Source organism: Muntiacus reevesi, chromosome 9, assembly GCF_963930625.1.
Source record: "Muntiacus reevesi chromosome 9, mMunRee1.1, whole genome shotgun sequence".
Classification (NCBI taxonomy): Eukaryota; Metazoa; Chordata; class Mammalia; order Artiodactyla; family Cervidae; genus Muntiacus; species Muntiacus reevesi.
The window spans coordinates 1,432,947-1,446,226 of NC_089257.1; the positions used below are offsets into that span (position 1 = coordinate 1,432,947).

At 42.0% G+C, this 13,280-nt stretch overlaps 1 protein-coding gene across 1 annotated transcript; it reads right to left on the minus strand.

Annotated features, from left to right (window-relative positions):
• Positions 1–8,081: 8,081 nt before the first annotated feature.
• On the minus strand, positions 8,082–9,026 carry OR4D6 (olfactory receptor family 4 subfamily D member 6). The gene has a single exon (XM_065944992.1). It carries the CDS (start codon positions 9,024–9,026, stop codon positions 8,082–8,084), a length of 945 nt encoding a protein of 314 aa, XP_065801064.1.
• Positions 9,027–13,280: the final 4,254 nt, after the last annotated feature.

Sequence of the window (13,280 nt, forward strand, 5' to 3'; positions counted from 1 at the left end):
AGAAAGACAGCAGTGTGCACACATCAAAAAAAAAAAAAAAAAAAAAAATCACACATCTTATTCTACGTGAACTTGCTCTGTTACCTGGAAAAATCACTCGGTTCTGCTTGCTCCAGTTCCCCAACTAGCATAGGTGGTAGGCCCGTTTCCCTCCTGTTTTCTGTGAGGAGTCTTTGGGTTCTGTTCAAGTCGATTATAGAAGTTTCTGAGGAAAGGAACTTAAGGAAGGTTCTGTATAAGCAGTTGTGGATTCCCTATATCTTCACGAGTCAGAGCCACAACTATTGAGCCTGTGCTCTAGAGCCTGGGAACTGCAATTAATGAGCCCAGGTGCTACTGAGGTTTGAGCACCCTGGAGCCCTGCTCCACGCCAGGAGAGGCCACGCACTGCAACCAAGAGTAGCACCCCCACCACAACTACAGAAATGCCTGCACGGCAATGAAGCCAGCACAGCCAAAAATAAAAATCAACTAAAAAAATTGAAAATAGTTAACTCAGATTTTGAGAAAAAGGCCATCCTCAGCCTTAGCTGAGTTATCTGAAACCACCATAGAGATAGGTGGTCCCTAGGTTACTGCCCAGTTGAGATGCATCACGCTTGGTTTGTGTTGAAACCAGCTTTCAGAGCCTTGAGAAATTATGTGGATAATAAGAAACATATGTTGCCTCTCATTTGCTCTGGAGGATATGACTACTTGTTGGGCTTCTCTGGTGACTCAGATGTTAAAGAATCCTCCTGCAGTATGGGAGACCTGGGTTCCATCTCTGAGTTGGGAAGATCCCCTGGCGAAGGGAAAGCCTACCCACTCCAGTATTCTGGATTGGAGAATTCCATGGACTGTATAGTCCATGACGTCGCAAAGAGTCAGACACAACTGAGCGACTTTCACTTTCACTTGGTTTTCCTGGTTTATTCTGGCTTTGCAGAGATCGTCCCCTTTACAGCATGTACTGATTAAGTAGCACATTTCACCCAAGAGACTTACCTGAGTCACCCATCTTGCAAGGAATTTAGACACGTTGTCGAATCTCTTCTGAAAATGCTACTTTCTTCATGTCTCTCATGCAGTCCCTTAACTTCATCTTCATTAAACCCTTATAGTTTCTGCTTAGATTGTTGCAGGAATTCCCTAACTAGTCTTTCCTTTGGTGGAGTTGTCTCTAATTCATCCTCTTTGTTGTTTCAAGAAATATTAATATATTAATATTTATAAGTCACAAATGGGCTCATTTATTACTTTGTGGGAGACCTGGGTTTGATCCCCATGTCGGGAAGATCCCCTGGAGAAGGAAATGGCAACCCAGTTCAGTATTCTTGCCTAGAAAATCCCATGGACAGAGGAGGCTGGTAGGCTACAGTCCATGGGGTCACAAAGAGTTGGACATGACTGAGCGACCTCTCTCTTTATTCCTTTATTTGAAAATTTTCAATGGTTCCCTATTATCTACAGAATAAAGATCAAGCTCCTCTTTTTTTCTTTTTATTGAGGTATAGTTGATTTACAAAGGTTGTGTTAGTTTATCTGTACAGCAAAGTGATCCAGTTATACATCTATCTACCTATTCTTTTTCAGATTATTTTCCCTTATAGATTATTACAAGATAAGGCTCAAACTCCTCTTATAGCATCCAAGACTTTTTTCCATCTTGATTATTATCTTATCCTTTGTCTTCTTTGATCCTATTTCAGGTCTTTATTTATTTGCTTATTTTTTCAGGTCTTTAAGCATTATGTAAATTCTTTCTGGCCCACAACTTTTTTTTTTTTTTAATTCAATAAGATACTTTTAATTCACCCACTTTCATTTCCTATTATCAGAGAAATGTATATCCTCTTCTGACCACCAAAAACTCCCAAATTATACAGACTTTCAAACTCCAAAAAGTGAAATCAGCTCTGAATTATTCTACAACATTTAACAAACGTCTAAAGCTGAAACCTATACGTGATGACAGGATTTTATTAAATCTTGGCGAAGGCCCATGAGTAAAACTTCAGATTAGCTTTAAAAGCCAACACACATACAATCAGATTTCCTTATGCCTAAGTCACCGCTGAGTTTTAAATCCCGTCTGGCCAGTCTTGGCTGTTACACTGTTGGTTCCTTTAACCTGTAAATGTCAAGGTCAGTCGGAGGTAAGGGTCATGTGGTCTTAGGGAAAGAGAATAAGAGAATGAGGAAAATATTTTCAAATCTCAGAGGACAGGGACTTGAGGAAAAAGTAAAAGAACTGCATGATGCATGCTTTTTGCCACATTTTGGAATATAAGCTCAAATCCAAAGTCTTCTAAGAACACTGAGCACAGGAAAAAGATGAAGTGTTCAGAGATTAACAAATAGTTTACAAATTTCAAGGGAAATTCATTCCTTCGTGGGCAAAGGAAATCTATATCCTGCAGCGGACAACATAGAACATCGCTTTCAGTGTGTTAGGGGAGATTTCTTGGAATAGGTGACATCAGAGATGATTTTGAAGGACTGGTATTACTAGAAGGGAAGGCCCACAATTTTGGACCTGTGTTCCTCTTGTTCTCCCCACCTACCGTGTCCTCCCCACTCTCATGATCTTCTCATTGATGAGCAGTGATCTTTCAGACTCCGGGAGTTGGTGATGGACAAGGAAGCCTGCTGCAGTCCATGGGATTGCAAAGAGTCGGACACGATTGAGAGACTGAACTGAACTTTTCTTTCAACATTCAGGTTCAGAGTCTCCTCTTCTGTGAACATTTTCCTGATATCCTTTTATGACTTATAATTCCCTGCACTGATTTCTCATCTGGCACCTATAACAGGTTATTCCATCTAATTTCTTCTGTCTCTCCTAAGTTCTGTATATTTCCTTGTTATATCTCAAGTCCATCCTGTCTGCTCAGTATTTCATTTATCCTAATGTCTTCAAAGCTTTCCTTAGTCTGGGGCACATGTTAGGTGCTTAGTAGTTTTTTTTTTTAATTAATGAATAAACTTCACTGGTAAGTGCACATCTGGATTTACAAGCCTTGGCTTCGGATTGTATGAGAATGAGGAAAAAGGATCTAGACAAATATAAGAAACCATTTTGTTAATGTCTTTGACTTGGCCTTAGGGATAGCAGAGATTTGTTTTCTGCTCCAGCCTATAAAATAGCTCTGTGACCTTGAGAAAGTTCTGTTGCCTTTCTGTGCCTCGGATCCTCAGTTCTAAAATGTAAGAACAGTCTAGAATGATGCAGTGTTATGTACCATCCAGTGTGATGTAGTATAAGACAGTCTTAAGAGCTTTGGAGGAGCATCAGGACTGGAATTCTATCACCTCCTCCTTTGTCACTTGGAGCAAGTCCTTTATTTTCCTTTAATTTTCCCCTCTGTAGACAGGGAAGCAGAACACTTATTTCAATGGGCAGCACAAGTAATAAACTGTAATCATCTTTGTGCAAAGTGCCTGGGACTTTCTGGTAATAGGTGTTCCAGTTACTTGTTTCTGCCACCCCATTGCCTCTGCCAATCCAAACAAACAGTATCTTCCCTGAAGGGTTACTTATGAGGGGTGTGTGTGTGTGTGTGTGTGTGTGTGTGTGTGTGAGTCACTCAGGAAAATGCTATTCAATAGAAGAACAGCTTCTCTTTGAACCAACTTGCTTATTATTGTTCCAATGAACTTGTGTGAAAACAAGCAGACAGAGGCCTTAGTTCTGGGTCATCAGGTTTAGAAATAAAGCTGCCTCCAGAGCAAAGACAAAAGAGATCCATTGAGCCACAAGCAATGTAGAGATAGGAGGCTGCCTTTGAAACCTCCATAGTTTTTTAAGAGAATTTGGGGTTAAGATCACCTTTTTGAAGGAAGCACCCATCTTGTGGAAAGAGGCTCTGTGGTCCCTATGGACAAACCCTAAGCTGGAAAAAATTCTACTCCTTTTATGCGACTCAGTCATTCCATCAAACACAAACTGCTTTCTCTCTTACCATGGTGGCCCCATCTCTGTAACTTCTTAGGAAGAGATTCCTGCTTTCCCAATATTTAACATCACTTTTTTTTTGTCGCTGAAGTTTTCAGCTATTTTTGCAGCATATGATACACCAGGTAGATTTTTCATGCTCATACCATTTATGTGTAATCCATAGTGCTTCACACTCTGATGGCTGAATGTCCTTACCTAAATCCTTCAGTATCCAAGCAGGAATCCACACATTCTGAGACTGGGTGGGTGGGCCTCAGTGTCTATGCTGCTGGGGAAATAGCACATTAGAAGGCAAAGTTCCTCTAATGGTTAGTTATTCTGGATGTCAACCTCTTCTCTTCAACCTTCATGTTGGAAAAGGCAGCCTCAGGGAGTCACGTCATCATGGCTCTCCTTCTCCCAAAGTGCCCCTGCCGTGCTCACTAGTCCCTCAGGACCAAGCCTGATATGAGAAATAGTAAAGGTAGTTTTATTGGATGTGAGTGTGGAAACAGAATGGACATTCTGGAGTTCCAGTGGGCGTTATTATACAGTTCCCAAGTCATTACTGCACACAAGTGCACACACACACGAAAATGCCCAATTTCTACTACACCTTCCAAATTCTTGCAAGACCCCAGACAACATAACTCTCAGTTCAGTTCAGATCAGTTCAGTTGCTCAGTCATGTCCGACTCTTTGTGACCCCATGAATCGCAGCACGCCAGGCCTCCCTGTCCATCACCAACTTCCGGAGTTTACCCAAACCCATGCCCATCGAGTCGGTGCTGCCATCCAGCCATCTCATCCTCTGTCATCCCCTCCTCCTCCTGCCCCCAATCCCTCCCAGCATCAGGGGCTTTTCCAATGAGTCAACTCTTCGCATGACGTGGCCAAAGTATTGGAGTTTGGGCTTCAACATCAGTCCTTCCAATGAACACCCAGGACTGATCTCCTTTAGGATGGACTGGTTGGATCTCCTTGCAGTCCAAGGGACTCTCAAGAGTCTTCTCCAACACCACAGTTCAAAAGCACCAATTCTTCAGCGCTCAGCTTTCTTCACTGTCCAACTCTCACATCCATACATGACCACTGGAAAAACCATATCCTTGACTAGATAGACCTTTGTTGGCAAAGTAATGTCTCTGCTTTTAAATATGCTGTCTAGGTTGGTCATAACTTTCCTTTCAAGGAGCAAACGTCTTTTAATTTCATGGCTGCAATCACCATCTGCAGGGATTTTGGAGCCCAAAAAATAAAGTCTAACACTGTTTCCATTGTCAGTGGAATAGTCAGTTTCCACTGACACTATTTCCCATGAAGTGATGAGACCAGATGCCATGATCTTAGTATTCTGAATGTTGAGCTTTAAGCCAACTTTTTCACTCTCCTCCTTCACTTTCATCAAGAGGCTTTTTAGTTCCTTTTCACTTTCTGCCATAAGGGTGGTGTCTACATACATTAATATTGTGTGAGTCTCCAAGTTTTGGGGAAACATTTTTATAAAGGTCTAATGTCAATACTTTGGCCACCTGATGCAAAGAGCTGATTCATTAGAAAAGACCCTGATGCTGGGAAAGTTTGAAGATGGGAGGAGAAAGGGACAACAGAGGATGAGACGGTTGGATGGCATCACCGACTCGATGGACATGAGTTTGGGTGGACTCCGGGAGTTGGTGATGGACAGGGAGACCTGGCGTGCTGCAGTCCATGGGGTTGCAAAGAGTCAGACATGACCGAGCGACTGAACAACAACTAATGTCATATGATCATTCAGTCTCAATGTGGGTATGATGCCCATGGGTGCAAAAACTGGTTCTTGAGAGCCAAACAAATCTGGGATGTTTTAGTGAGGTGTGCTTCTTCAGAAAACTTCAGAACACAAAAAGATTCCTTCCCCCAAGGGGGGAAGGGGAGGTGGGATGGATTGAGATTGGGACTGCCATATCTACTGTGTACAAAATAGATAACTAATGAGAATTTCACTAACGAGAACCCACTGTACAGCACAAGGAACTCTACTCAATGTGGTAACAAAAGGAGACATATATATGTATACATGTGGCGTATCTTTGGTATTAAATTTTCTTGAGGGACAGTAATTAGGAAAAATATCTAAAAAAGCTCTTTTAGGGGGCAATAATTTTAAAAAGCTTGAGAAGCACTGGCAGTATGATTAGGATTCCTGACCCAATGTCTCTGTCTTTTAAGAATCAGAGAAGATCACAGATGTGTGGTCACCTACGAAGACCTTTTTAGCTAAATATTAACTGATCATAAACATTTGCAAAAAATTGCTGTGTGTTGCAATTTCCTCAGCTTCCTTATTCTATTGGCCTATTGTTTTTAAATTGGAGTTTAGTTGCTTTACAACATTGTGTTAGTTTTTGCTATAAAGCAAAGTGAATCAGCCGCATGTATACATATATATGTCTCCTTTTGTTACCACATTGAGTAGAGTTCCTTGTGCTGTACAGTGGGTTCTCGTTAGTGAACTTCTCATTAGTTATCTATTTTGTACATAGTAGATATGGCAGTCCCAATCTCAATTCATCCCACCTCCCCTTCCCCCCTTGGTGTCCATAGTTTGTGGGTACAAGTGAACTTATTGGTCTATTTTTGAATGACTATTGGAGGCAGACGGGTGGAATTTGATGTGAGCATAGAAACAGAAAGGAAATTTATTGTCTCCTTATATATCTACTTTCTTGGAATCCTATTCTTGGAAGAGAGGTTGTTTATAACACAGACCCAGTGGCTGTTCTTAAATGGCTCTGCAAGCAATATGTTATTATTTTTTTTCCTTTCCTGGTACACAACATGGGTCTTGAGTGAGTCAAAAGTTACTTCTTAGGTAATTTTTTTTTGTACCAGACAGATTTGTTCTAAATTGTCTGTACATACGTAGATGAAGACTATACCTTTGCTCCAGCTCTGAAAGCTCTGGAGATGAAATGGAAAGTGGGGATGGAAGAAAGCAGGAAGTTCAGGTTAACATAAAATAAATGTGCATTTTGTGCAGCTATATCCCCAAACTATACAAGTATTTTTGAGATTAATTTCAGTGTAAAGGAAGTAGAATGAACCAGAGGACAGGGAATATTTTGTCTACTTCTAGATTTGTTCATGCATACGTCTGACTCAAAATGTATTTCTTCTCTTTTCACTAACTGGTGAAATATATTGAAGATTCTGTACTCACAATATTAAATCAAAAAGCGATTATTTTAATAATTAACTGGAAGTAGCAGTCGTTAGAGAGAAAATATTTGAAATAAATGCATCCACATTCTATGTGTTTGCTCAGTTGCTTCAGTCATGTCTGACTCTTTGTGACCCTATGTACCATAGGCTGCCAGGGTCCTCTGTCCATGGGATTCTCCAGGCAAGAATGCTGGAGTGGATTTCCATGCCCCCCTCCAAGGGATCTTCCTGACCCAGAGATTGAACCCTCCTCTCTTTATGTCTCCTGCATTGGCAGGCAGATTCCTTACCACTAGTGACACCTGGGAAGCCCCCCATTCCATCATATATATATGTTGGAGACATAAGAGACACAGGTTCAACCCCTGGGTCGGGAATATCCCCCCAGGGGAGGGCACGGCAACCCACTTCAGTATTCTTGCCTGGAGAAAGCCACAGACAGAGGAGCCTGGCAGCCTACGGTCCACAGGGTCACAAGGAGTCAGACACGACTGAAGCGACTTAGCATGCGTGCAGCACAGGCATATTTAGGACTAGAGATGTAGATCATAGGGAACATAGATTGTACGCCTGACTAATGCCAGGAGTGGTGTGAGCCTTTACAACCATAATCCTCTCAGCATTGATCATGTTTCATCCTCACAACAACCCTGTAAGTAGACACTGTCATTTCCATATCACAAATGGTAAAAGTGAGGAAAGATAGCACTTAGGTTATTGGTTTCAACTTTATACCTCATACTTCTCCCAGTCCCCAGCCAAGAGCTGATGTTCAGTCTCACCTCTCCCTTTTGTTCTTAGAGTCTCTCTAATAGAGATTCTCTAACAGAGCTTGGTGAATGTGGGGATATACAGAAATGACTGTGGACATAGAGACAGCTGCCTCTGATTCTTAGGCTAGTAGTTTGAGAAAACCTCAAACTAGGCTCAGATTAGATTTCAGTCTCAATCTGACCACTCACCCTAGTTTACTGCTCTCAAAGGGCCCAAGCCTCCTCTGCAGTCTCTTCATGGCCGCCTTCACCTCCTGGTTTCTCAGGGTGTAGATCAGGGGGTTCAGCATGGGGGTGATGACCGTGTTATTGATGGACACAACTGTGTCCATGGGCAGCGTGGTAAAGGGCCGGCAGTAGACGTAAACACAGGGCACGAAGTGAAGAGTCACCACCAGGACGTGGGAGGTGCAGGTGGAGAGAGCTCTGCTCCGGCCCTCCCTGGCGTGAGATCTCAGCATCACCAGGGTGACAGTGTAGGACCCCAGGAGCAGGAGGAACCACAGCAGGGTCACCAGCCCATTGTTAGAGATCAAGAGGAGCTCCAGAGCAAAGGTGTCGGTGCAAGCCAGCCTAACCACCTGGGGCACGTCGCAGTAGAAGGCATCCAGGGTGCTGGGGCCACAGAAAGGGAGTGGAAGCATCAGAATAATCTGGACAGTGGAGTGCAAAGCGCCACCCACCCAGGAAGCCACCACCAATCCCACCCACACCTCTCTCTTCATGATGGTCACATAATGCAGGGGTTTGGAGATTGCGAGATATCTGTCCCAGGCCATCACAGACAGGAAAAAAATATCCGCCCCTCCAGCAAAGTGGAAGAAAAAGATCTGTGCCATGCAGCCATTGTAGGAGATGGCTTTCCTCTCTGATAAGAGATCCACCAGGAACTTGGGAACGGTGACGGATGAAAAGACGATGTCCAGGATTGATTTGTTCCGCAGGAGAAAGTACATGGGGGTGTGGAGGTGGGACTCCCAGGTGATGGTCACCACGATGAGGGCATTGCCCAGCACGGTTGTGATGTACACAGCTAGGAAGATGACAAAGAGGAAAAGCTCCAGTTCCCGGGAGTGAGTGAGCTCCAGGAAGACAAACTCCCTCACGGTGGTGTGGTTGCTCTGGCCCATGATGGAGAGCACGTTCTTCCAGGTCTCCCTTTGGAAAAGATGCGTCAGGGTGAGCAGCATGGTGTCCTAAGGCAGCAACATCATTGATCACATATTGGGTTTTTTTGTTGTTGTTGCTTTGTCTTGCTTTTAAACTTTTTATTTTGTAATGGAGTGTAGCCAATTAACGGTGTTGTGATAGCTTTAGGTGAACAGCAGAGGAACTCAGCCATGTATACACACGGGTTCATTCTCCCCTCCAGTCCCCTCCCGTCCAGGCTGCCACCCAACACTGAGCAGAGTTCCATGCTCTCTACAGTTGTGGTCTAGTCACTAAGTCATGTCTGATTCTTTTGTGACCCCGTGGACTGTAACCAGACTCCTCCGTCATGGCATTTTCCAGGCAAGAATACTGGAGAAGGTTGCTGTTCCTTCTCCAGGGGATCTTCCTGATCCAGGGGTCGAACCCACGTCTCCTGTGTCTCTTGCATTGCAGGCGGATTCTTTACCACGCACCACCTGGGAAGTCCTTAGTTGGTGTGGTTGGGCCCCAATTATTATTTTCAAATAATGCTGCTCTCAACATTTTTAAATCCATTTTTGTGTGCCTATGAAAAGTCAGACATAAACATACTGGGTCAAATGATATGCTGATTTTCTAATTTTAAATGATAACTAAGATATTGTAAAGAAACAGCCTAGGGGCCCGAGGGGCAGCTGCCTACGCTGAAGGACACAGGTTCCCGAGTTTGTGCCTTCTGGAAGCTTGAAACTGTGGCAGTCCAGAAACAGATACCCAATCCATTTCACTGGTATGAAAACCTATTTCATCCCTTACACTGTCACAGGGACAATGAATTGTGTACTGGCCAAGTACAGAATGAGGCTTTCCTGATGACTGAAGTAATGGAGAATCTGCCTACAATGCAGGAGGCATGGATTCAATCCCCTGGAGGAGGAAATAGCAACTCACTCCAGTATTCATTCCTGGGAAACCCCATGGACAGAGGAAACTGGCTGAGCACGCATGTGCATGCCCGCACTCATATGCACACACACATATGGAGGTACTGTTTTGATAGTCTTATACTTCAAGCTTTGATAGTCTTATACTTCAGGTTAAGATCTAAAACGAAAACTCCAGCAGTGAAAACAAGATAATCAGACTCTAAATTGTACCTCATCTGTTAAGTTCTGATGCCTGAAGAAGCTAATGTCAACTCATTATGTGATACTCAATTTGTACAATAAATTATGAACCTGGGGGAAAAAAAAACAGCCTAACTCTATTGTAAATGCGTTTGAATACTTGATTTCTTTTTATAAGTAGATACTATGAGCTGAAGTAAATGATAATACTTTTTAACTGCTTAGGGAGATGGAATACTAAAGATTTTGTCATCTTAAGAACATAAACATCAAAAAATAAGCTAAAATATTAGCATAAAGTCTAAGTAATTTTTGTTTTATTTTGGGGGGAGAGAAGAACTTTGTGAGCATTACAAAGAAGATGGTTAGATTTGCCTAATTGAAATATGAGGATGAGTTGAGAGAGTGGTATTGACATATATGCACTGCCATGTGTCAAACAGACAGCTAGTGGGAAGACGCTGTGTGATGCAGGGAGCTCAGCTCCGTGCTCTGTGATGACCTAGGGGTGGGGTGGGGGCTGGGAGGGAGGCTCAGGCAGGAGGGGACACGTGTACACAGATAACTGATTCACACGAACAGCAGAGACTAACACAGCAATGTAAAAAAATCAGACTCCAGTAAAAAATAAGAAATTTCCATGTTTTGGAAAATAAATAAAAAACTTGAGAAAGCATATGTAAAAAATATATTAAATAGGCTTAATATTTTAGATATATAGAGTTCTAACCATTTAGTAAGAAGCAGATACTTTAAAACAAAAATGAGAAAAAGAAATAAAACAAAAATGAGTCACGATTCAGAGGGAAATAGAGTTGGTCATACCATTCATCAAATAAGCACAAATTAAAAGTGTTATGAGATACAACTCCTCATCTAGAAGATCGGCCTATGATGAAGCAATCCATTGTCAGCATTGATATGGAGAAAGAGACACCTCCATCTATGGTTAATAAGAGAGTATACAGAGACACACTTTCTGAGGTCATTCTGGAAGCATGTGTCAAGACTGAAAATCTGCAAATCTTTTGAGTCAAAAATTCTACTGCAAGAATTAATGTTAAAAAGTGACTAAACAAAATACTGTCATGAGAACAAAGAAAGGTCATCACAGGGTAGTTTAGAAGAGACTGGAGTTTAAATTACTGTCTGATTTATGAAATTGGTTCAGTAAGTTATGGGACAATAGAGTAATTCAATATTTGCAGCCATTCATGTTTATAATGTAGAACTTTATTCTTAGACATGGTAAGATTCTTCTTAACAAAAGGTTGAAGCACTGACTATATCACATAATGTTATTTTTTGGAAAAAAAACTACATGCCTAGAAGAAATTTGGAAAGATGTATACCATTATCTGTGGGTAATTGGATTTTGGTAGTTTTACTTTAAAAAGACATTCTATTGTTTCCTATTTAAAGAAATGACTGTAGGCTCTCTCTCGCCTTCAAGATGCCCCATACTCTGCTTGTGGAGTGTTTCTAAATATATCCACTTCTTACCTGTCAAAAAATAAAAAGACTGTAAATGGTTTCTAATCTTAAAAACCAGGAAAAAACCCCTCATACACATAATTACAACTTGAAGTAAAAGATTTTCCCCATTAATTTGAGCTCTGATGTTATGATTCTTGTATTTTTCTTTTCCTTCTCTGCAAAATTGTCCTAAGAAAGATACCTTATTAAGGAAAGAGGGACGGGGTGGGGGTGACAGTTCTAATTACTCTTTGGGGTGTTCTGGCTCCACGAGGCACTGGCTGGAGGCATCCAGGAATCTAGGACCCACCAAATCAGATCTCTGGAAAGTGAGATCAAAGATACTTACTGCTGGCTTCTCTTTTGGATTAAAATGATTCCCCTTGCTCCTCTTAAACGGTTTTGGATGGGCAATCAGGCCCAAGATCAAGTTAACATTGAATGGTGGCCTTTCTGTCTTGTTACCTCATAGATGCCTTGTAGAACTCAGCTATTCAACAATTCTTTTTGAATAGATGATTGAAAAGATGGCCAGTGCCTGATACGAAGTAGTCACCCAACAAGAAATTGTTCTTTAATCATCTCCAGTCTCATCTAAACTTCCCTCTATCACCCCTTATTCACTTTTGCTTCTGTGCAAATCAATTAAATGCCAACTCACAAGACAGTAAGTACATTGTAAACTTCAAAGCATTATATAATATCATCATAATGCTAATGTCGTGATATCATTGTGTTTCTCTCTCTGCTCCCAGCTAACATTTAATCGCTATTTTTTTTTTTTTAAAGAAAGACTCTGTGTTGGTTACTTTCCTACACTTTGTAGATACTCAGTAAATGTTTTTAGAATTTTTTAAAAAAGAATTTTACACTAGTATTTCTTTAAAAAAATTTTAATTGAAGAATAATTGCTTCACACTGTTGTGTTGGCTTCTGCCATACAACAGTGTGAATCAGCCCTGAGTATCCGTGTGTCTCCTCCCTCGTGAGCCTCCCCCCACCCCCTTCCCCATCGCAGCCCCCAGGTCATCACGGAGCAGCAGGCCGAGCCCCCGTGCGGTACAGCAAATCCCCGCAGCTCTCTGCCTTACACACGGTTGGGTGTGTATTTCAACGCCACTCTCCCAATCGGCCCCATCGTCTCCTTCCCCCGCTGTGTCCACAAGTCCTTCCCCTCCGTCCATCTCTCTATTCCTGCCCTGCAAGTAGCTTCTACAGAATGTTTTAATACAAAAAATAATCCAATTAGAATGTGTCTTGAGAAGCCTAATATTTTACCTGAGAAGCAACAGATTTTAATCAACCTGAGGCTTTTAGTTCTAAATGACACACCTGCTTCACGAGTTTCACGTGCAATATGTGTGGCTGAGTGCCTTCACTGCTCACCTGGAACTATCATAACATAACTGTGATAACTGGCTAGACCACAATACGAAATAGAAAGTTAAAAAAAAAGAAATGAGCATGGATATTCTATTTTTCAGGGATGGGACATGGAACACTATGGAAATCATAAAATTATACATGTGCCAAGCTGAAACTGCCTGCCATGGTGTCTTCAGGACATGCTCACCTACCTTTGCTTTAGAAAGGTGAGCTGGCCAGGTTCCCCATCTTCACCCAAACACATGCATCACCTACACTGCTCCC